The sequence below is a fragment of the Borostomias antarcticus genome (assembly GCF_949987555.1).
Source record: "Borostomias antarcticus genome assembly, chromosome: 2".
NCBI lineage: Eukaryota > Metazoa > Chordata > Actinopteri > Stomiiformes > Stomiidae > Borostomias > Borostomias antarcticus.
The window spans coordinates 28,953,871-28,975,414 of NC_140235.1; the positions used below are offsets into that span (position 1 = coordinate 28,953,871).

General features: G+C 51.1%; 1 protein-coding gene across 1 annotated transcript in view; it reads left to right on the forward strand.

The window, feature by feature from the left end:
• ptprn2 (protein tyrosine phosphatase receptor type N2) overlaps positions 1-21,544 on the forward strand; it is a gene marked incomplete at both ends in the record, with an annotated part of 142,683 nt that overhangs the window by 31,126 nt on the left and 90,013 nt on the right. Inside the window, 6 exons of the mRNA XM_084454216.1 lie at positions 2,051-2,292; positions 12,425-12,845; positions 13,055-13,213; positions 13,576-13,616; positions 14,126-14,586; positions 19,173-19,259. Of these exons, the coding sequence (XP_084310342.1) occupies positions 2,051-2,292; positions 12,425-12,845; positions 13,055-13,213; positions 13,576-13,616; positions 14,126-14,586; positions 19,173-19,259 (1,411 nt within the window). The remainder of the gene's footprint in view (positions 1-2,050; positions 2,293-12,424; positions 12,846-13,054; positions 13,214-13,575; positions 13,617-14,125; positions 14,587-19,172; positions 19,260-21,544) is intronic.

Below are 21,544 nucleotides of genomic sequence, written 5' to 3' on the forward strand. Positions count from 1 at the left end.
GCACAGATATTTTATGGGATCCTTTTATGTTTGGAGCCGGACCCTGCTTTCTTCCCCATCTGTGCTTAATGGTGACAGGCCCATTATAACCACTGCCAAGCGACAGTAATGCATAGCAAATGTGCAGTGGATGTGGGAGGCGTGTGTTGTTATTATGGTACGGAGGGCCAGGTTGCGTTCCAGAATACTGAACCCATACGCTCTGGGCTCTAGTCTGTATCGGGATCATCGGATGCTTCGGTAGCTAACCCTCAGTACTCCACACCCTCGTCTGGTGGCCTATGAATATAGATGAGACTACCTAGTGTCTATGGGTGAGGGAGCAGGCTAATGAACTCACATGTAGACATATTTTGGTAACACATCCCTCTTCTGTGGCATACCCTACGTGGCTGTCTTGGAACAAAAAAGAGCTGTTCCTCCTTTTGTCTTTCAACGAGTGGACTGCTTCTTCTGAAAGGCACTGTGAAAGGTCTGGATATTTCTAAATCTTACCAACATCACTCACATACCTTCTAAATGAATGAGTTTAATCATTAAAATACCTCTCCGGTGGTAATAAAATGAAGAACATCTAAATAGTGACTCTGTACAGTACATCTTGGCCCTAGAGGTTGCTCTGCCATCTTGGTATTTTCTCTTCTTCTGGAATGTTGTCGCCTTTTAGTTCTTTGGGAATGGGGCCATGCTTTGGGTCTCTGCTTGCCTGGGTAGCTCCATCTGGCCCTGGCACGGTTTTCGCCGCGCGGAATGTGTTGGCAATTAGCAAGAGATGTCGGCGCGCCGCTTGGCTGTGGCACGACATTCTCACAGGGCTTGTTGACGGGGCTGAGAGGGTTCCTGGCCGAGCCCCCCCCCCCTCCCAGATTGTGACTGTAATCAGAATTCAACAGAGGTCATCAAGCTGCTTCTTCCACCTCTTTCTCATCCTCCCTTCCTCTTTCTCATCCCCCCTTCCTCGTTCTCATCCTCCCTTCCTCTTTCTCATCCTCCCATCCTCTTTCTCATCCTCCCATCCTCTTTCTCATCCTCCCTTCCTCTTTCTCATCCTCCCATCCTCTTTCTCATCCTCTCTTCCTCTTTCTCATCCTCCCTTCCTCATTCTCATCCGCCCATCCTCTTTCTCATCCTCCCATCCCCTTTCTCATCCTCCCTTCCTCTCCCTTCCTCTTTCTCATCCTCCCATCCTCTTTCTCATCCTCCCTTCCTCTTTCTCATCCCCCTTCCTCTTTCTCATCCTCCCTTTCTCTTTCTCATCCTCCCTTCCTCTTTCTCATCCTCCCTTCCTCGTTGTCATCCTCCCTTCCTCTTTCTCATCCTCCCATCCTCTTTCTCATCCTCCCTTCCTCTCATCCTCTCTCGGCTGTGCAGGTATCCTGACCGTCCCACAGTATGTGTTCCCCCTGCACCTGTATCTGTGTAGTCTGGGGCCTGTCTCTTTCGCAGTTGTTTCTCCGGTCTAGAGGGAAAGCGCCTAGGATGACGCATCGCATAATCTTCCGGTCTGGACCGGAAAAAGAACAGTTGTTGTATCTATAATTTCGGAGGCTAAGACGCTGCAGTGGCTTCAAATGTGTGATATTATGTATCAGGCACACTTCTTCCATGACTTCTTGAAATATTTCTTCAGATATGTCCATGTTTTCTTCCATCGATTTAAATAAAGCAAGCGGAAGTAGGAGGCGGGCTCTACAGGCTCGAGCCGGAAGAAGGGGCGGGCTTAAGGCAGTGAAGTAAATAGACACCAGGCAGGGGAACCATGTTGGGGCTGTATACTGGTATAAGGGGAACCATGTTGGGGCTGTATACTGGTATAAGGGGAACCATGTTGGGGCTGTATACTGGTATAAGAGGAACCATGTTGGGGCTGTATACTGGTATAAGAGGAACCATGTTGGGGCTGTATACTGGTATAAGAGGAACCATGTTGGGGCTGTATACTGGTATAAGAGGAACCATGTTGGGGCTGTATACTGGTATAAGGGGAACCATGTTGGGCTGTATACTGGTATAATCAGAGCCAACTGATGCCCCCCCCCTTCCCCCCCAGGTTTGACGTGGCGGGATGACATCACCCAGCAAGTCATCTCCAGAGAGCTGTCCAAACTCCGCAAGGTTCCCGTCCGCCGTCCGACCCCGCCCGCGTCCCCTCCTGCTCGCGACAGGAAGGTGAGGCCCGGGGAGGCGGAGCTTAGCGGGAGGCTCCAGCAGTACCTGAAGGACCTAGGGTTCCTTCCCCAGTCTGTGGGGGCCGCTCGGCAGGGGCCCCAACGAGAGAGGCCCCTCGCACAGGTAAGCGCCCAGAGAGAGCGGACCCACAATTCCACATCACTTCCAAAGGTACAGTGAGGAAAAAAAGAGGGCTACACTTAGTATGTACAGTATAACCATTTCAGTCGAGATCACTTTTGTCAAATTTGAACATTTATTATACAAGCGGCATAATACATAGCATATGAATTTTGGCGGTGTGCTCTGTCCGGGGGGCCCCCTGCCTTCCACCGGCGTGGAGCGCGTTAGCAGGGGGAGGCAATCTAGGTGTTCCCCCCCTCTGGGCCAAGCCCTTGGCCCAGAGAGCCAGGAAGGGGGAACGGCATCTAGCCCCCTGCCTCAATGACGATCAGAGTGGGCCGCGATCGGGAAGACGCTCGGAGGTAACTCAGCCCACTAAGACCGTCAAAGAGTGCCACAGGAGGACTGCTGTACATTATAGTCCCTGGTCCCCACGGGCCGACGCTTCGTGGGTTCCGCGGGAGATACAGCCTAGTGTCTCTGCGTCCATGGCGCCCGGAGGGACCGCTGGATGGCCATTCGGAGACGTAGCGGCCCACGTTCGCCACGGAAAGCCACAGAGACCAGCTAGCGGCTACTCTGGCATCCACTAGCCGACGCTAGTGGAATACCTGACAGACTACCCCCCAAAAGAACACACCAGCAACTCCGCGGCCCGCATGCGCAGAAGGGTTGACGGAGAGCGCTCTGACTGATGAACTGATGACTGAGGTACCCCCCAACCCAATGTCACAGTCCACTCATAGCTCTTTGGGCATCCAGAATATCCAGGACTCCAGGCCGTAGGTAGGGTTCATAAGCAGATGAAGACCATCGGCCCATGGACTTCAGGGTAGACACCGGGGCGATGGTGGCGGCGGTGGTTGCCGCTCCTATGCGGAGGGAGTGTGCAGGGAAGACCATTGGCCCATGGACTTCAGGTAGACACCGGGCGATGGCGGCGGTTGCCACTCCTATGCGGAGGGAGTGTGCAGTGAAGACCATCGGCCCATGGACTTCGGGGTAGACACCGGGGCGATGCGGCGGCGGTGGTTGCCGCTCCTATGCGGAGGGAGTGCGCAGTGTACCGGTCCGGTGGGAGCCCACACGCCTGGCAGAGGGTGCGGAGTCCGGCGGCGAACCAGGCTCTGGTCATGGGCTTTGCCTCTCTCGTCATGAAGAGGGGCTCCTCCTCACCGGCCTGGGGTCAGCTCGTCAGGTAGGAGCTCATGGAGGACAGAGGACAAAACAAGGTGTTAGTGCCTGATAAGGAAACTTTCACGCCGGCACCGGCTCAGTCCGCCTTTGAATGCTGCAGGTGCAGGACGAAATAGAGTGCGTGCAACGTGACATCTGCCCGAGTGAGGTCGTGTGCGGGGTTGAATGACAATGTGCGTGTAGAATATTCGCCGACCCTAAGGAACCCATAGAAAGCTGTGAGAATGACTGTTTCTAACATTAAATCCGAGTGACCACCAAAACACCCCTGCCCCAACTGTGCGATTAACCGATGAACGAGCGAAGGAGTGAAGGGAAGACGTATATCCTTGCCTTGGGGATGCTCTTCGTGATGCCATTAAGGAGGAGCTGGATGGATCGGTTCCCCAGCAGAGAAACGGTGGAGGGGTCCAGGCATCGCATGTGGAATGAACACCTGCAACAATACTAAAACCGACTGAGGCCGCAGCCGCCTAGACACGACACAATGAACTATGAATGCTGATAGTATTGAATATTCACAGCATGACGTTTACATGAATATGGAGCAGAACGTAGTGGACGCCGGGCCCCAGGTAGCGTTCGTATGCCGATGAAGGGGTCCAGGCAGCGCATGTGAAATTGTACGCCTGCTACGACACTTTCGACCGATCGAGGCCGCAGCCGTCTGGATCAAACACGATGGACAATAAATGCTGATAAACCGAAACGCTAGCGGGCACGAAGGTTCATCAAATGTGGAGCAGAACGCAGCGAAAAGAGACCATGCAGTCGCATTGGTCAATGCGGTCCGGGCCAGACCAGCTCTCATGCATCGGGCAGCGGATACAGTAGGGCACGAGGCATCGCTTGGTCCAGAACCATCTGCTGAAGAGGCAGACCAGGACAGGGCCGCCCGCAGCCGGGCACAGTCTGCAGAACTCTGTAAACCAAACAGGGAAGCGAGTCAGCGATTCGATCGTTGAGGCCGGGGACGAGGACGATGCTACTGACCCGAACTATTTATAAAGCCAATAAACTGCAACAATTGGTAAGGCATCATCGCCGTCGTTGTCCCCGAACGAGGTTTGGACATGCCGAAGCAATCGGCCATACAAGCCAGGCCTACCAGACAGGCGAGACAGCCTTAATATTATTATAATATTTATCGTTTCTTTATCTCTTTATTTACATTCATTTATTTCTCATTTATCTCTATATTGTTTGTATCTCCGGAAGCAATTTCGATGCGATCATGAACGTCAGGTCCCTACCAGAATACGTAGGGGTGGGACGTATACCCACCTCCCTGTTCTCTGGAAAGCGCACTGTGCCGCCTCAGGGCATGAAATGCGCTATAACAAGCTTAGATTGATTGATGGGGACACAGCTAGCATTAGCCACACCGAACGGCTAACGCTAGCTGCGTGGCGGCACTCGCAATCATGGGTGCTAGCGAGTAGAGCAGCAGTTCAGCTGGAACCCTCGGGCTGCAACAATTGAACGCGAGAATCATGAGCTAGTATTAGCAATCTAACATAATGATGTGTCACAACGGGCTTGAAAAAGTGCAATTGCGGACAACGGTGTGGAGCAAAAATCAGAGGGCTTTAATAACAAAAATCAGAAGTCAAAATAACAATCCAGCTCAAAGAGCAAAGAGAAACAAAAACTTCACCAGTACAACTCCCGGCAGCATAATTCAAGATCCAGCACAGAATATCAGATCACTGGGGTTTAAATAGGCCACACACCCAAACTGACACAGGTGTGGTAAATCACAGGTAATGATCAGTCAATTGTCCGAGACCGGAGGCCTCGGCGCCCTCTGTTGGCTCCTGTGGGTATGGCCGGCACTCCAGTCCTGACAGTACCCCCCCCTCTACGGCCACCTCCAGGTGGCCCCGGCAGGCGTGGATTCTCCCGGTGGAAGTCACGGATGAGGGTCGGGCACAGCACCCAGCGAGAGGGAACCCAGGATCGCTCCTCCGGGCCGTAGCCCTCCCAATCAACCAGATATTGAAGACCGCGACCCACCCGGCGAGAATCCAGCAGCCGACGAACCGTGTACACAGGGCCACCTGCAACAATACGAGGAGGAGGAGGGAGTGGGACGGGGCGAGATAAGGGAGAGCTTGAGAAAGGCTTCAACAGGGACACATGAAAAACAGGATTCACCCGAAGAGACCTAGGCAAGCGCAGTTTATATGCCACGGGATTGACCCTCCCTACCACCACGAACGGCCCAATGAACCGGGGTGTGAACTTGGTCTTCGTGCGCAGGGGTAGATTCCTGGTGGAAAGCCACACCTTCTGCCCAGGATGAAACGTGGGCGTGGGTCGCCTACGACGGTTGGCCTGGGAGCGGTGGCGGTCAGACGTGCGGATAAGAGCAGAGCGGGCCTTGTCCCATGCCCGACGGCATCTGGCCATTGACGCATCAGCTGACGGCACCGCTGACTCAGCCTGCTGACAGGGAAAAAATGGGGGAACGTACCCCAACTGGGCTTCAAATGGTGACATACCAGTGGACGAGCTTCTCAATTGGTTGTGGGTTATCTCCGCCCACACCAGCCTCTGGCTCCAGGACTCTGGGTTGGAGGAGACCATGCAACGCAGGTAGGTCTCCAGCTCTTGATTTACCCGCTCAGTCTGGCCATTGCTTTGCGGGTGATGACCTGAGGACAGACTAACTGCAGTCTCAAACAGGGACCAAAAAGCTTTCCAGTACTTGGACGCGAACTGTGGACCTCTGTCCGATACTATGTCACTGGGTACACCATGATACCTGACCACTTCACGGACTACTAGGTCCGCAGTCTCCTTTGCCGAGGGCAGCTTGGGCAGTGGAACAAAATGTGCTGCTTTAGAAAAACGGTCCACAATGACAAAAATAACAGTGTTACCTGCCGATGGCGGTAGGCCAGTAATGAAGTCCATAGAGATGTGTGACCATGGTCTATGTGGCACTGGTAGTGGAAGCAAATGTCCAGCAGGAGCCTGATTACTCGCCTTCTGAGCAGCACAGATGGTACAGGCGTGGACGTACTCCTCCACATCAGCCCTCAGGCGTGGCCACCAGAAGCGACGGCTGATGAGCTCGGCTGTCCGGGCAGTTCCGGGATGACCTGCCACAGGTGAGTCATGGCCCCACCGCAGGACGTCAGGACGGACCTCGAGAGGAACATACAGGCAGTTGGGGGGGCCCCCTCCCGGACCGGGCTCCACCTGTTGGGCCCGCTGGACTGTCTCCTCCAAGGCAAGAATGACCTGGCCCACAATGCACCTGGGGGGTATGATGCTCTCAGGCAAAGAGTCAGTGACATCCGTGTCAAATTGACGTGATAATGCATCAGCTTTCACGTTCTTGCTTCCTGGTCGGAAAGTCACAATGAAATTGAAACGGGAAAAGAACAGGGCCCACCTGGCTTGTCTTGGATTCAGGCGCCGAGCCTCCCGGAGGTATTGGAGGTTCTTGTGGTCGGTGATGACTTGGAACGGATGGTACGCGCCCTCCAGCCAATGTCTCCATTCCTCCAAGGCCTGTTTGATGGCTAGTAGTTCTCGGTCTCCAGCGTCGTAGTTCCTCTCCGTGGGGCTGAGTTTACGAGAAAAGAAAGCACATGGATGAGTCTTCTTGTCGGCCTCAGCTCTTTGGGAGAGGACAGCTCCTACCCCAGTGTTGGAGGCATCCACCTCAACGACAAAGGGGAGGGTAGGATCTGGGTGAGCGAGAATGGGAGCTGTGGTGAATCGGGCCTTGAGGTCCTCAAACGCCCTCTGGGTCTCAGAAGTCCATTTCACTCTGGCAGGGGCTCCACGGGTCAATGCAGTGAGGGGTGCTGCAACAGAACTGAAGTTTCTGATAAAACGTCTGAAAAAGTTAGAAAACCCCAGGAAACTCTGTACCTGTCTCAATGTCGACGGGACCGGCCAGTTGACCACGGCCTGAACCCGCCCAGTGTCCATCGCGACTCCAGCAGGAGAGATCACCAGTCCCAGATAAGTAGTTCTAGGCACATGGAACTCACACTTCTCCTGCTTTACAAACAGCTGATGGTCAAGCAGCTTCTGGAGGACCAGCCGGACCTGTTTCTGGTGTTCTTCAAGAGACTTGGAAAAAATTAACACATCATCCAGATAGACAAACACAAACCGATTGATGTACTCCCTCAAGACATCATTTACTAGTGCTTGGAACACTGCTGGGGCATTGGACAAACCGAAAGGCATGACTGAATATTCGTAGTGTCCACTAGGGGTGCTAAAAGCAGTCTTCCATTCATCACCCTTTCTGATTCGGACTAGATGATAGGCATTGCGTAAATCCAGTCGGGTGAAAATAGTGGAACCACGGAGCAGATCATAGGCAGTGGACATTAGTGGCAAGGGGTACTTGTTCTTAATAGTTATTTTGTTCAATGCTCGATAGTCGATACATGGGCGCAAGCCCCCGTCCTTCTTAGGTACAAAAAAGAATCCTGCAGACATAGGAGAGGTGGAAGGTGTAATCAAACCGTTCTTTACTGACACGTTGATGTAGTCCTCCATGGCCTTGGTCTCAGGAACTGACAATGGGTATAGCCGGCCTCTGGGCGGCGTGGCTCCTGATAACAACTCAATAGCACAGTCATAAGGTCTATGTGGTGGTAACGCGGCAGCTTGTGACTTACTGAAGACCTCAGCCAAGTCATGATACACAGAGGGAACCTGACTGAGGTCACAATCTGGATCAGCATTGAGAGGAAACTTAACCTTGTGTGGAGGGCTACTATACACAGAGCTGACCTGAGTGGGAGATAAATGTCCTGACCGGTTACATTCGGGACTCCACATCCTGATTCTCCCAGTGTCCCAATCGATCTGTGGGTTGTGCCTCCGTAACCAGGGATAGCCTAGGATTACGCTTTCCTGCTGGGACTCAATCAAAGAGAACTGGACCTGCTCGTTATGGTCACCAATGCACATATACAGGGGGCCTGTGATGTAGTCCACTCTACCCGACCCTAGGGGTCTACCATCAAGAGCTTGAATGTTCATGGGGTTAGGGCTTACCTGGATAGGCAGGAGAAGGCGTTTGGCCAGGCTAATGTCCATCAGGTTACCCTCGGCACCGGAGTCAACCAAGGCAGAGACCCGCGCTTTACCGGGTTGTACAGAAGTCCACGTTAGCAGTACATCCAACTGAAGGCGTCTTGTGGTTGAGGGGAACTGTGCTGCGGCGCTCACAAGGTGGTCCCCTGCCCCTCGTGAGCCAGGGCGTTTCCCTGTAGCTTAGTGCATCGATCCCGGAAATGGCCTGCGGCCCCGCAGTACAGGCAGAGCTTCTCCCGGCGCCGCCGTTCCTTCTCTGTGGGGTTTAGGCGATAGCGGTCCACCTCCATGGGCTCCTCCTGGGCCTGTGCTGAGGAAGGAGATGGCGAAGTGGACACTGTAGCCGGGCGGCCAGGATGGTGCTGTCGGCGCTCCCTTCTCCTCTCCTGGATGCGCTGGTCTAGGCAGATGGCGATGGTGATCAGACCGTCCAGTGTAGGTCCCCACTCACGACTGGCGAGCTCATCCTTCACCGCCTCAGACAGCCCAGAGTAAAACGCTGACATTAGCGCCTCGTCATTCCACTTGCTCTCGGCAGCCAACGTGCGAAACTCGATAGAAAACTCAGACACTGACCGTGACCCCTGTTTGAGGGAATTCAGGCGACGAGAAGCCTCCCGGCCGCTCACCGGATGGTTGAACACCCGGAGTAAAGACGCAGAGAATGTGTCTGCTCGGGCACAGTCTGGTGATTCGGCCTCCCATTGAGCGGTTGCCCATGAGAGCGCTCGCCCAGTCAGTAGTGAGATCATAAAAGCCACCTTCGACTTCTCGGTGGGAAATTGTCCTGGTTGCATTTCAAAAAAGAGAGAACATTGAGTCAAAAACCCTCGACATGAATCTGGGGATCCATCATACCTCTGGGGTTTATGGAGACATGCAATGGAAACGGGGTTGGCCGCCGGTGGAGCTGGGGCTGGGGTTCCAGTTGCTGGGGCTGGGGTTGGTGGAGAGGCCTGGAGAAAAGTCCGGATCTCATTGACGGTGCTGGACACTTGGTTGATTGCCTCTCCCATTTCATCCATTACCGTCTTCTGTTGAGCCAGTCTTTTTCCCTGTTCGGAAACCGCACGGATTACGTCCTCCGCTGCACTCATCGTCTGGCTGGATCTTGCTGTCACAACGGGCTTGAAAAAGTGCAATTGCGGACAACGGTGTGGAGCAAAAATCAGAGGGCTTTAATAACAAAAATCAGAAGTCAAAATAACAATCCAGCTCAAAGAGCAAAGAGAAACAAAAACTTCACCAGTACAACTCCCGGCAGCATAATTCAAGATCCAGCACAGAATATCAGATCACTGGGGTTTAAATAGGCCACACACCCAAACTGGCACAGGTGTGGTAAATCACAGGTAATGATCAGTCAATTGTCCGAGACCGGAGGCCTCGGCGCCCTCTGTTGGCTCCTGTGGGTATGGCCGGCACTCCAGTCCTGACAATGATGCCCCGACGTGCAATACGGGAACCTTGACGAACGCCAGCTAGTTAGCAACGAGCAGTATAGCCTGTCATGCAGCCAGCGAATCCACGAACGAGCCACGAGGGGAGGACTTAGATGAACCAAATACATAACGAGAATCCACATAGCACGTCCACGCCCGAAACTGCAAACATTTCAATGGTGAATGCACCCGGCGTACATCGACAGTTGAGTAATGCGGCAGACGAGGCATGGACAACCTCCGACATCAGCGGCTCATGAATGAAACCCAGTGACCGGCGGCGTAGAAATGCTTAAACGGACTTCCAACGCAAGCTATGCGAGCAACTGAACCATACGCAAGTATGGCACGACGGTGCTACAGGGAGACGGGCACCTCGGCCTCGGAAGCCGGCGCTCCACGACGCCACTAAACGGACCCCCAAACCACGGACCGGAGAGACGACGCGGGCAGAGAGGAACGCAAGAGCAGAGAACGCGGAAGCAGCGAGGACACCGCGGGCAGCAGGTAGCAACGCACCAAATACAATCATGAGCACGGAACGCGAGCAGAGACGCGGAGCAGCGAGCGCGCAGACACGAGCAATAGCAGTAATGGCAGCGGATGCCAGAGCAGAGAACGCGGAAGCAGCGAGCATGCAATGCATAACCAGCAGTAATGGCAAGCGCGAACAATGACATGTTTTGACAGCTTAAATACATGCGCTCTAGTGAGCTGACCAATGCTATGACAGCTACAGTCAGCTGGTGCTGGCGTCATGCGTGACTGATTAACCTCTGCTGACCCCCCCGGGCGTGACGTACGTGCCTCGTCTGAATTTGCGTCGGAGACTTCATTTCTCCATGAAGGGGAACCATTCCAGATAAAACCATTTAGAACCAGGAAGCGGAATATGGTACAGCCTGAGAGTGTAGATCTACAGCCACAATACAAATTGGATAGGGCTAAGGATCTAGCATTTAGATAGATTTTAAAATTGCATACGGTATATACATAATTCAAAATTACTCTTCAGAAAACATGTTGGGTCCACGATACATTATCAGTATTATCATTGCTTGAACATGGTCCTCTCAGATCAGAGAAGTGCTTACTATTTTTTGTTGTGGCACGAGGGTTCAGTGGCACTTCCTGGGGTGAGACTTCCTATTATGGTAAGGCTTCCAAACATCCTTGTTTACGAGGGGCCACAGATTTGATTTGATTTGAAACCTTTATTTATTCAGGGAAGAGGTTTGAGAGCAAGCTCTCTTTTCCAACATCGCCCTGATTACATACAAAATAACACATACAGTACAAAATACAAGATAGCAGGGCTCCATAAATAAACCATGCTTGGGCCCCTGTCTGAATACACCGTCCTCATGGATAAGACGAAGGGTAAGATCCGTCAGTGTTGGCTGTGTTGTCTCCTTTCTCTCCCTCCATCTCTCCCTCTTTCCCCTCTCCCTTCCTGCTGAGTGCAGAGGGGTCCCTATTACACAGAGGTGTCCTCTCTCTCCGTATATGATAGAGAGTACATCGCATCACCATATTTAAGGCAAAACCCAGGGGGGCAGGCGTGGTAGTCAGCCCTACCCTCCTCCTCAGTGCGTAATGGCGTCCGCCGTAGGACCCTGCTTAATGACGAGGCAGCGTCCTTTGTCAGAGGGTGGGATTGAGGAAGGCAAACACGGTTAGATTGAATAGTGGAACCCCCCCCCCCCACACACACACACACACACCAGCACCACGCTGTGCTAATGTCATTAGAGTGTCCCCATACGCCATGGCTGGGGAGAATCGTATTATCTGAATGGGAGGAACACAAAGAGAGATACTGTACCAATAGCATTAGCAGGTGGTTATGAGGCTGTATTCCTCTTCCTTTTAATATGTGCTGTTATATACAATATGTCAGATGTAAATATGTTATATAAAAAGATATTGCAATTTCCATGTCATAACTTTGAACTTAGCAATCACTTTAATTCACAATATTTGTTTTGGATAAGAATCAGCACCAGGGTCTCTGTGCTGATGGCTTGGGGATAAGCTACTCTAAAGTGAGTTGCGGTGGTGCGAAATGCATGATATTACTTCTGATTGACACTATCTCATCTGCAATTTCCATATGCAATTTCCAAGGGCAGTTGTCTTTGATCTAGACCCTGATTCATATCCTGTCCTTTCTACCCGGGCCCAGACAATCTCTCTCGTTATACCCAAACCTGTCATAACACCAATGACCCCACTCACCCTCCCCACGCTACCGTAAACGGCATAGCACAAACACACCTTAAGGCTGTGAACACAGTGTTGAGACCGTTGCGTTCTAATCTAATTCTATTTCTGTGACGCGGCCATTCCTAACAGAGTTTGTAATGAGAATGCTGGCTATTATACCGGTAAGATAAGAATAAACATTTTTCGTGCCGTAGGACTTCTGGAGTGACGGTCGTGCAGCCTACACCCAGCCTAAGCCACAGGGATGGGGGAGGACCACCTTCTACAGCCTGCAGCCCCAGGGTCCTAAAGCCCGCCCGTCGGGAAGTACGGGGAGGCTATCCCCAGTAGCAGCAGCCTACGCTGGTAAAGATCCAGACGGGGCCAAGGCGGCCCTCGTTTCCCGGCTGGAGAGCTACCTCTCCGGGCTTCCGGCCCACCTGGACCGCCCAGCGGAAGGAGCGCCCGGGGGGAGAGTCCGCTACTTCGGCGACGTCGGCCGCGTCACCGGCGGACGGGCGAAGCCCGGGGCGGGCGCGGTCGGAGCCAAACCTCCGAAGCCCAAGATAGAAAAACTGATCTTCGCGGCCGGATCCGACCGCCCGGTGTCCAAGGAGCCCCTCAGTCCGACCGATGGTGAGCTTTTCACCCAGAGAACGTTCTCGAAATTTGTGCTCTTTGCTACGTGTCAGAGTTTACGTATTCAGTCTTTCATATGAACTCTGCTTGGCATACAGAATTTTAAAACGTTGAATTCCTCTCTTGCTCTTCAGCCACCTCATATGAACGTTTCTGAGCTGTGTGGTCAGTTTGTGCCCAGCCGTGTCTCCCTGTGTGTCCTCCAGAGCGTTTCATCCAGAACGTACTCAACCGGCTGGGGAGCCACAGCGTCCACATGGGGGCCCTGATGGGCCCGGACCTGGACCGACTGGCCGACGTCATCACGGGGGCCTTGCAGGTGGTGGACGGGGATGGGGAGGGGGCCACGGGGCCCGGGGGGCGCGGCGAGGCCAAGCGGGAGCCGCTGAACACCACGAACCAGGACCAGGACCAGGACCAGGACCAGGACCAGGACCAGGACCAGGACCAGGATCTGGACCAGGACCAGGATCTGGACCAGGAACAGGAAGAGGCTCTGGATGAGGATCAAGACCGAGAGGCAGGCGTGGAGTGGGACGACGTGTTGGAGCGAGACACGACGCTTCGAGGTACCCCGGAAATCTGTCACCATACAGTACGAGCAGAAAAGAAAAGTTTGAACCTGTGGAACAATTTCTTGGGTTATTTTTGTTGCAAACCATCATAATCCACTGATTTCTTATTGAATACGGTGCTGCGTATTTTCTCATGTTGTGTTTGTTTGCAGGACAACAAATCGACAACGCAGACGAAGAGCCAGACGACAAGGTGATTTATTGTTACTCTGTTCAGCAGATCCAACTGGTGAAACGATGACAGTCTTTTCCAGGCAAACCTTTGAGTTGTGTAAGCTCACACGTATTACCAGAACCCCCATTTACATGTACAGTAGAGAAAAGTGAGAGCAAACTTCATCATAAAAATAACGTCAGTGGCGGGGATCTGTATCCAACTTTGGGGGGGACATTTACATTGAAATTTTGCAAGAGTATTTTTTGGGGAGATATCTTCCTACGCGGCTGTATGGTCATTTGAATGCCACTACCCCAATCTAAATATTGGGGGGGGACAATTTTAATGATCTCAAATATTGGGGGGGACATGTCCCCCCTGACCCCCCCAGGATCCCCGCCCCCCGAGCGGAGTGCATGAGTGCATCACACCAGGACGTCACATTCCAGAGAAAGTGGTTTTCATATTCACATATCTGTCCACCTTCACGGCAGGGTTTTCATATTTCATGTTCACTTTCTTAAATCTCTGCACGTTTACCACAGGACGCTGCCTTTCTCTCTAAGCTGCTGGACTACCTCAACCTGGATCCCTTCAGCGAGGCTCCAGACGGCCGGGGCCAGACAGAAGGGCGCGTAGCCGCCCCGGGGGGGCCCTCGCAGGGTCTCTCCCAGAGGACGGTGGGTCTGGAGAACGTCCATAGCCGAACCACTCAGGGCCGGGTCCCCGCGCCCCGCCCCTGGGCGGAGAGGACCGCGGCCGAGCCGGACCCGGACCCGGGTACGGCGCTGGTGGAGCTGGCGGGCTCCGAGGCGGAGGTGGACACAGAGACGGAGAGGCGGGTCCAGGGGACGGAGGCCACGCCCCCCGAGCCAGGGGCACCGGAGCAGCCCGAGAAGAAGGATATGAGGGTGCAGGAGGAGGATGTGGTGCGCTTGGGGGTGACGGCTTACTCCGCCGGAGGGAAGGACAGCAGCGACTTTGGATACATCATCACCGACTCAGAGTGAGTATGGTTGAGATGAGCGTGTGCTAATGTCTCACTACACGTGACGTTTCTAGTGTAAACGTGTAAAGGGTTGGAGTTAGGGTTAGGGGAAAGGGATAGTGGACAGGGGCGGCTGTAGCTCAGTTGGTAGAGTCCCACTGAGCAAAGACACGTCTAAAAGACGTCTTTTAGATGTCTTTTTTGTCTTTTTCGGACGTCCAAAGACATCCAATTAGGAGCCAGAATGAAAGTTTCTTTTAGACGTTCAGATTTTGAACCCGTTCTGCATGTCCACAGACGTCTTAGAGGGGTCCAAGCTAGACGTTTGAATATTGAGGGGGTCCAGCAGACGTACAAACGGGGTTCAGGACCGACGGACGTTATTAAGACATGATCTGAACGTCTCCCTGACGTTGCGTGTTTGCTGGGGTGGGTCGTTCAATGATTGAAGGGTCAGTGGTTCGAATCCCAGCTCCGACTGTACACATGTCGAAGTGTCCTTGAGCAAGACACCTAACCCCAAAATTGCTCCCAATGAGCAGGTTAGCACCTTGCATGGCAGCTACCGCCATTGGTGTGTGAATGTGTGTGTGAATGGGTGGATGAGAGGCCATTGTAAAGCGCTTTGAGTGCCGCTAAGGTGGAAAAGCGCTATATAAGTGTAGTCCATTTACCATTTACCATAGTTAAGTTGAATGTTTGTTGATAGTTGCGTCTACGGAACGTAGCTCAGGAGGTAGAGCGGCTGGCTGGGGATCCCCGGTTCGATCCCAGCTTCCGGAGTGTGCCGAAGTGTCCTTGAGTATGACGCCAAACCCCAAAATCACTCACGTGTGGAAGTACTTAGCACTGTGGCCTCACAGCAAGAAGACCTCCAGGCCTTTCTGTGTAGAGTTTGCATGTTCTCCCCGTGTTCGCAGGGGTTTCCTCCCTAGGAACCCAATATGAAAAAACATGCAGAAGAACAGAGGCTCTTCAGTCCGGTCCCTGACCAGGATTTGGACTGAGCACTTGGACTTGGTCCCCCGGGGGCCCCTGGCTGGTCACTGCTCCCGCCTGCCCCTGGAGGAAGGCCGGCTAGGATGGGTGAAATGCAATTTGTGTGTCAACACTGCGTGGCGAATAAAAGACCCTCGAGGTCTCGGGAAATTTACATTTTAATCTAGTAGTTTGTGTTTTCGTTATTTTTTTCATCTTCAGCTAGTCTTCGGTTATTGGCCCTCTCAGTTCCATATCAGGTTAGTTTGGGAAAACTTTTCATCTCATCTAACATTTCGGGCACGCAGACCTAATGCATAAATCTTCCTCGTAATTCCGACCGCTTTTATTTAGGAAAACCACTATCTTTCAAAGTCACCTCAGACATCTGAGTACGCTCACCGTGGAATAGGGTGAAGTGGGTTGAGGTCTTCAGAGTGCGACAGCCCCCTGTGCGTGGGTGTTATTGAGGTGTATTAGAGTATTAATGGTGATATGGTGTCTGAGGGGGGTGGAGGCGCAGGAGTCAGGCGGGCGGGGGGGGGGTGGGGGGGACAGTCCTTCTCCCCGCTCGGCTCGGGTCCCGGGAGGAGATAAGTTCCTATCGACTGTGTTTTCACACGTCGCGCTCTCTCAAATCCTGTTGTGGCGTTATCAAGCCAAGCGTCAGCCAACCTGTCCTTCACCTGTTCAACAGCCAGATACGTGTGTACAGACACACACACACACACACACGCACACACACGCACACACACGCACACACACACACACACACACGCACACACACGCACACACACGCACACACACGCACACACATCTTGGGAGAGCAGTGGGTCACCTCCAGGCAGACTCATCTTCCTCCTCCTCCCACAGGCCATTCACAGTGCTACATTAACAAGGGCCCTTCGGTGGTCTCTCTTGAGTGAGTCCGCTGCAGGCCTCGTGATTACACCCCCCCCCCCCCCCCCGCCCCCCACAATGGGCCTAACCTGCTTATCTGACAGCTCCTGACATTGTGTGTGTGTGTGTGTGTGTGTACGTTTGTGTGTGTACGTGCCTGCGTATGTGTATGTGTATGTGTGTGTCTGTGTGTGTGTGTGTGTGTGTGTGTGTGCAGCCACGGCAGAGGAGGGATGGAGAGCGGACGGAGAGAGAGAGAGAGAGAGAGAGAGAGAGAGAGAGAGAGAGACCCAAGGGGAAAAGTGCTAGCATCAACAATCAAGTCACTCCTGGCGCTCTCTCCAGTAGTTACAATTACTGCACAGGGAGGCAAACGTGTCTGGAATCACTTTGTCCAATCTTTAACTTTGAAAAGCTCTTGAAAGAACAAAGGGGAAAAAAAGGAACCCCACTTTCTGAAAGCGAGGGTAAATCAAGTATCTCGAGGGGCAGGTGTTAGGCTTAGAAATAATATAATTACTATGTGCAATTGGCAAGTAAATTCTATGAGGTTTCAAAACCTATTGTTTTTGGTTTATTGTTAAAGATTGGTGTAATCTCTCTTTTCTTGACTAACAAAAATGTCTCAAGACGCATATAAAGGCAAGTTTGATTATAATTCATAACAGAAAAACACAAACTATCTTTGTCCTTTGACTTTTTCACATGACCCAGGTTATTATTACAGTATGTGTGAGATCCTGCCTCCTCTTCCCAATGTGCTGTTTATACACTGTCATCTCTCTCTCTCTCTCTCTCTCTCTCTCTCTCTCTCTCTCTCTCTCTCTCTCTCTCTCTCTCTCTCTCTTTCTCTCTTCATACCTGCCTGATGAAGCAGTGAGCAGAGCAGCACAGCGGTGTGTGTGTCTGGCCTATCTCATTCCCTCCACACACACACACACACACACACATACACACACGCACGCACACACACATACGCACACGCACACACACACACATACGCACGCACACACACACAGCATTACCTGCAGATTGTCTTTGTTTGGTCTCTTTTCTTGGGCGATTTACTCTTTGAGTGAGAGAACAGGAGTCTGAGCTGAGATGAAGCATGGCTGTATCACACCGCCATTACACTTCACATCCATTCCATTTGCCCATTGTTATTCATCTCACTGTGAGTGTGTGTGTGTGTGTGCGCGCGCGCGTGCGTGTGTATGTACAGTATGTGTGTGTGTTTTTGTGTGTGTGTGCGTGTATATGTGTGTGTGTCCGTGTGTGTGTGTGTTTGTGTGTGTGTGTGTATGTGTGCGTGTGTATGGAGGAAAGGCGATGGACCAGACACACAGTGTCAGTGTGTGAGTGTGAGTGGATGTGTGAAAACTAGAGAATGAAGCTGTATTCATCTGTGTGTGTGTGGGGGGGGGGGGGGGGGAGTGAAGCACAGCCATACGATGCAGCCATTACACCTCATGTCGGTTCCATTTGCACCTCATTGTTCGTTTCATTGCTGGAAAATGCAGGTGATTTACGAAGCCTGAAGAGGCAGCTGATCCCTTTTCCCTCGTTGCCAGGCTTTGTTTGTCGTGTGTATTTGTGTGTGTGCGTGTGTGTGCAGGGTTGTAGTGGTAACTAAAGAAGTGGGTATACTAAATTGCAGAAATGTTATCGTTTTTGGGGGGTGCACTATACTGTATACTGTGTGACCATGGATAAAAAAAATTGGTGTACTCCATGTAACGTTACCCTCCACTCATTCAAAGTTTGAATTTACGTGTGTTAATCCCTAAAACACAGCAAGTAAGCAGGCGACGCGTGCCCCGATAAAAATCACCAGCGTCACAGATGAGCAAACTTTGCATCCCTGCTTCCCATCCTTCCATCCAGGGGTTCGCCTCCCTTTTTCTGGCCCACACCTCCTCAGTCCACACGGCCAAAGGTGAGCTTCCCAGTTCCCACCCCCTGTGCTGTAGTTAGCGATTGTAGCGGAGGTGGTTGGGGAAACGTTGCTAGCTAGTAATTTCTTCAGGTGTCCAGCTAGCATCTGAATTACTGGCGGTAAGGTTTCTGTGCTGTACTTGCCTTGGTGCTGGCTGTTTGCTCAAGACAGCTGAAGAACCAATGCTGTTTTTCTTTGTTCTGGATTCGTTGTCTTTGACATTATCTTTACTTAAATAAAAATCTATATTTTTCTGGTGACTATCGGCGATCGAGGAGCGAGGATGGGCTGCAGCAGTTCTAATTTTCTTCTTTTTATCACGCATTTTCTAAAAATAATAATACTTTTTTAAAAATATTACGCATTTTCGAAAAATAAAATAAAAAAAATAAGCATTTTCTTTCATTTTTTTACCCATATGCAGGCTAGTAGAGTATTAAAGAGCAATGTCGATCATCCTGTAAGTTATTTTGGGGTGGGATTTTTTTTTTTAATGAAGACATTATTGGAGAGGTTTGCTTGATGTGTGCACTTGGTACTATTGGCAATAAAATACATTTTCCCCCCAAAAAATAAAAATGTAATGCTTAAAGTAGTTCCTCTGTGTGTATGTGTATGTGTGTGTGTGTGTATCTGTGTGTATGTGTATGTGTGTGTGTGTGTGTGTGTGTGTGTGATGAGGAGACCTGCTCATGCTACAGTAGTCGGTTAGAGTCTTAGCAATTTATCCCCGAAGGACTTGTGGTTGTGCTCCGTATGTGACGGCCATCTTTGTCTGTGTCTCCCTCAGCTCCCTCCCCGCTGACCTGGGTCTGGTCCTGATGCAGCGCCTGGCTCGATGGCTTCACCTCCACGTCAACGACCTTCAACAGCTCTCGTACGTACAGTACAGCACACACACACACACACACACACACACACACACACACACACACTACGTCCTAAGGTGGGAAAGAGAGATAACCGAGCAGTTTCAAACCATTTCAAATTCTGCAGTTATTTTTCTAAAAATCTTGCTGTAATTGTTCTATGCATCTCCAATGTATGCCTGGGGAGGTGGATCAAGTTGTCCAGACATTGCAAGGAATGTGTGTGTATGTGTGTGTGTGTGTGTGTGTGTGTGTGTGTCTGTGTGTGCCTGTATCGCCCGCGGAGTGTGAAGGCGTGTGTTGTTGTTCTGACATTTCTGTGTTGACGTCCACTCGGGAGAGGAATCAGCTTTAATTATCGCCGGATGCATCCTGAAGTCTCTGTTGTATTCTAACTGCTGCCGTCTTTCTGGGGCCCAGGAACATATTTACAAAACAATGGTGTCTTCAGGGTCTTACTGTCTGTGCTTTTCACACTGCAGCAGTGTTGCGAGTTTGACACACCACTAAAGAGACACAATTAAGAGAGAGAGAGAGGGCGATTGAGAGAGAAATATCCAGACAAAAGAAGAGTGTGTGTATTTGTGTGTGTGTGTGAGAGAGAGAGAGAGAGAGAGAGAGAGAGAGAGAGAGAGAGAGAGAGATGGTAAATGGACTGCACTTATATACTTTTATCCAAAGAGCTTTACAATGAAGGCCTCTCAGTCACCCATTCACACACCAATGGTGGCAGCTGCCATGCAAGGTGCCAGCCTGCTCATTTTGAGCAATTTGGTGTTCGGTGTCTTTGCCCAAGGACACTTCGACATGTTGTCAGGAGGAGCCGGGATTCAAACCGCCGACCCTATGGTCATTGGACGACCCGCTCTACCTCCTGAGCTACAGCCGCCCCGAGAGAGAGAGAGAGCAAGCGAGAGAAAAGAGAGAGAGAGAGAGACAGAGTGAAAGAGAGAGAGAGAGAGAGAGAGAGAGAGAGAGAGAGAGAGAGAGAGAGAGAGAGAGAGAGAGCGAGACCGAGTACACATCTGCAGCAGGTTGTTATGTATTACTGAGCAGGTGAACTGTCCTTGAACCCGGGCTGTAGTTCCTGCCGGTGGTACTGTAGCTGTTCTGTTGGACATAAAGTGAACGTGCGGGAGGCAGAGGCAAGCCTGTGATCTGACAGGCCTTTCATGCCACTCCTGTATCTGAACTGAAGTGTGGCTGCTTCTGCAGCTCCAGCAGAATAGAAATAGCGAGCAGGTATGCTGCTAACAGATGGTTGGTTGATAGACATTCGGATAACTATCGACAAACATTCAACAAACCACGATCCCTATCCCCAACCTTAAGCGGTTGTTGCGTATCTACTGTTCTGATGATAGTTTGATAGTTTGAGATAGTTGGCACACTGTATTTGATCATGTCACCATAAATAATGTACACTGTCATGTCAAAGACGTTGGAACGAACCGCTCGATGGCTCAATGATTTGAACCAACTCGACAGTCTCATCTGCACGCAAGTCACTTCGGATTGAGCAGAGTCCGTTTCGGCGAGCTCATCGATCTCACGTCTTCAAAATCATCCTCTTCTGTTCATGTTGAGTTCATGCATCTGTGATTTCATTCTTCAGCTCCACAGAGAGAGAGAGAGAGAGAGAGAGAGAGAGAGACAGAGAGAGAGAGAGAGAGAGAGAGAGAGAGAGAGAGAGAGATTGATCCAAAAGGCTAGAGAGGGGAATAGATAAAGAGAAAGAGAGAGATACAGTATAGAGAGATAGAGTTATAGATAGATAGAGAGAGAGAGATACAGTATAGAGAGATAGAGTTATAGATAGATAGAGAGAGAGAGATACAGTATAGAGATAGAGTTATAGATAGAGAGAGAGAGAGAGAGAGAGATATACAGTATAGAGAGATAGAGTTATAGATAGATAGAGAGAGAGAGAAAGAGATACAGTTTAGAGATAGAGTTATAGATAGATAGAGAGAAAGAGAGAGATACAGTATAGAGAGATAGAGTTATAGATAGATAGAGAGAGAGAGAAAGATACAGTATAGAGAGATAGAGTTATAGATAGATAGAGAGAGAGAGAGAGATACAGTATAGAGAGATAGAGTTATAGATAGAGAGAGAGAGAGAGATACAGTATAGAGAGATAGTTATAGATAGATAGAGAGAGAGAGATACAGTATAGAGAGATAGAGTTATAGATAGATAGAGAGAGAGAGAGAGAGATACAGTATAGAGAGATAGAGTTATAGCTATATATATACTGTATATATATATATATATATATATATATATAGAG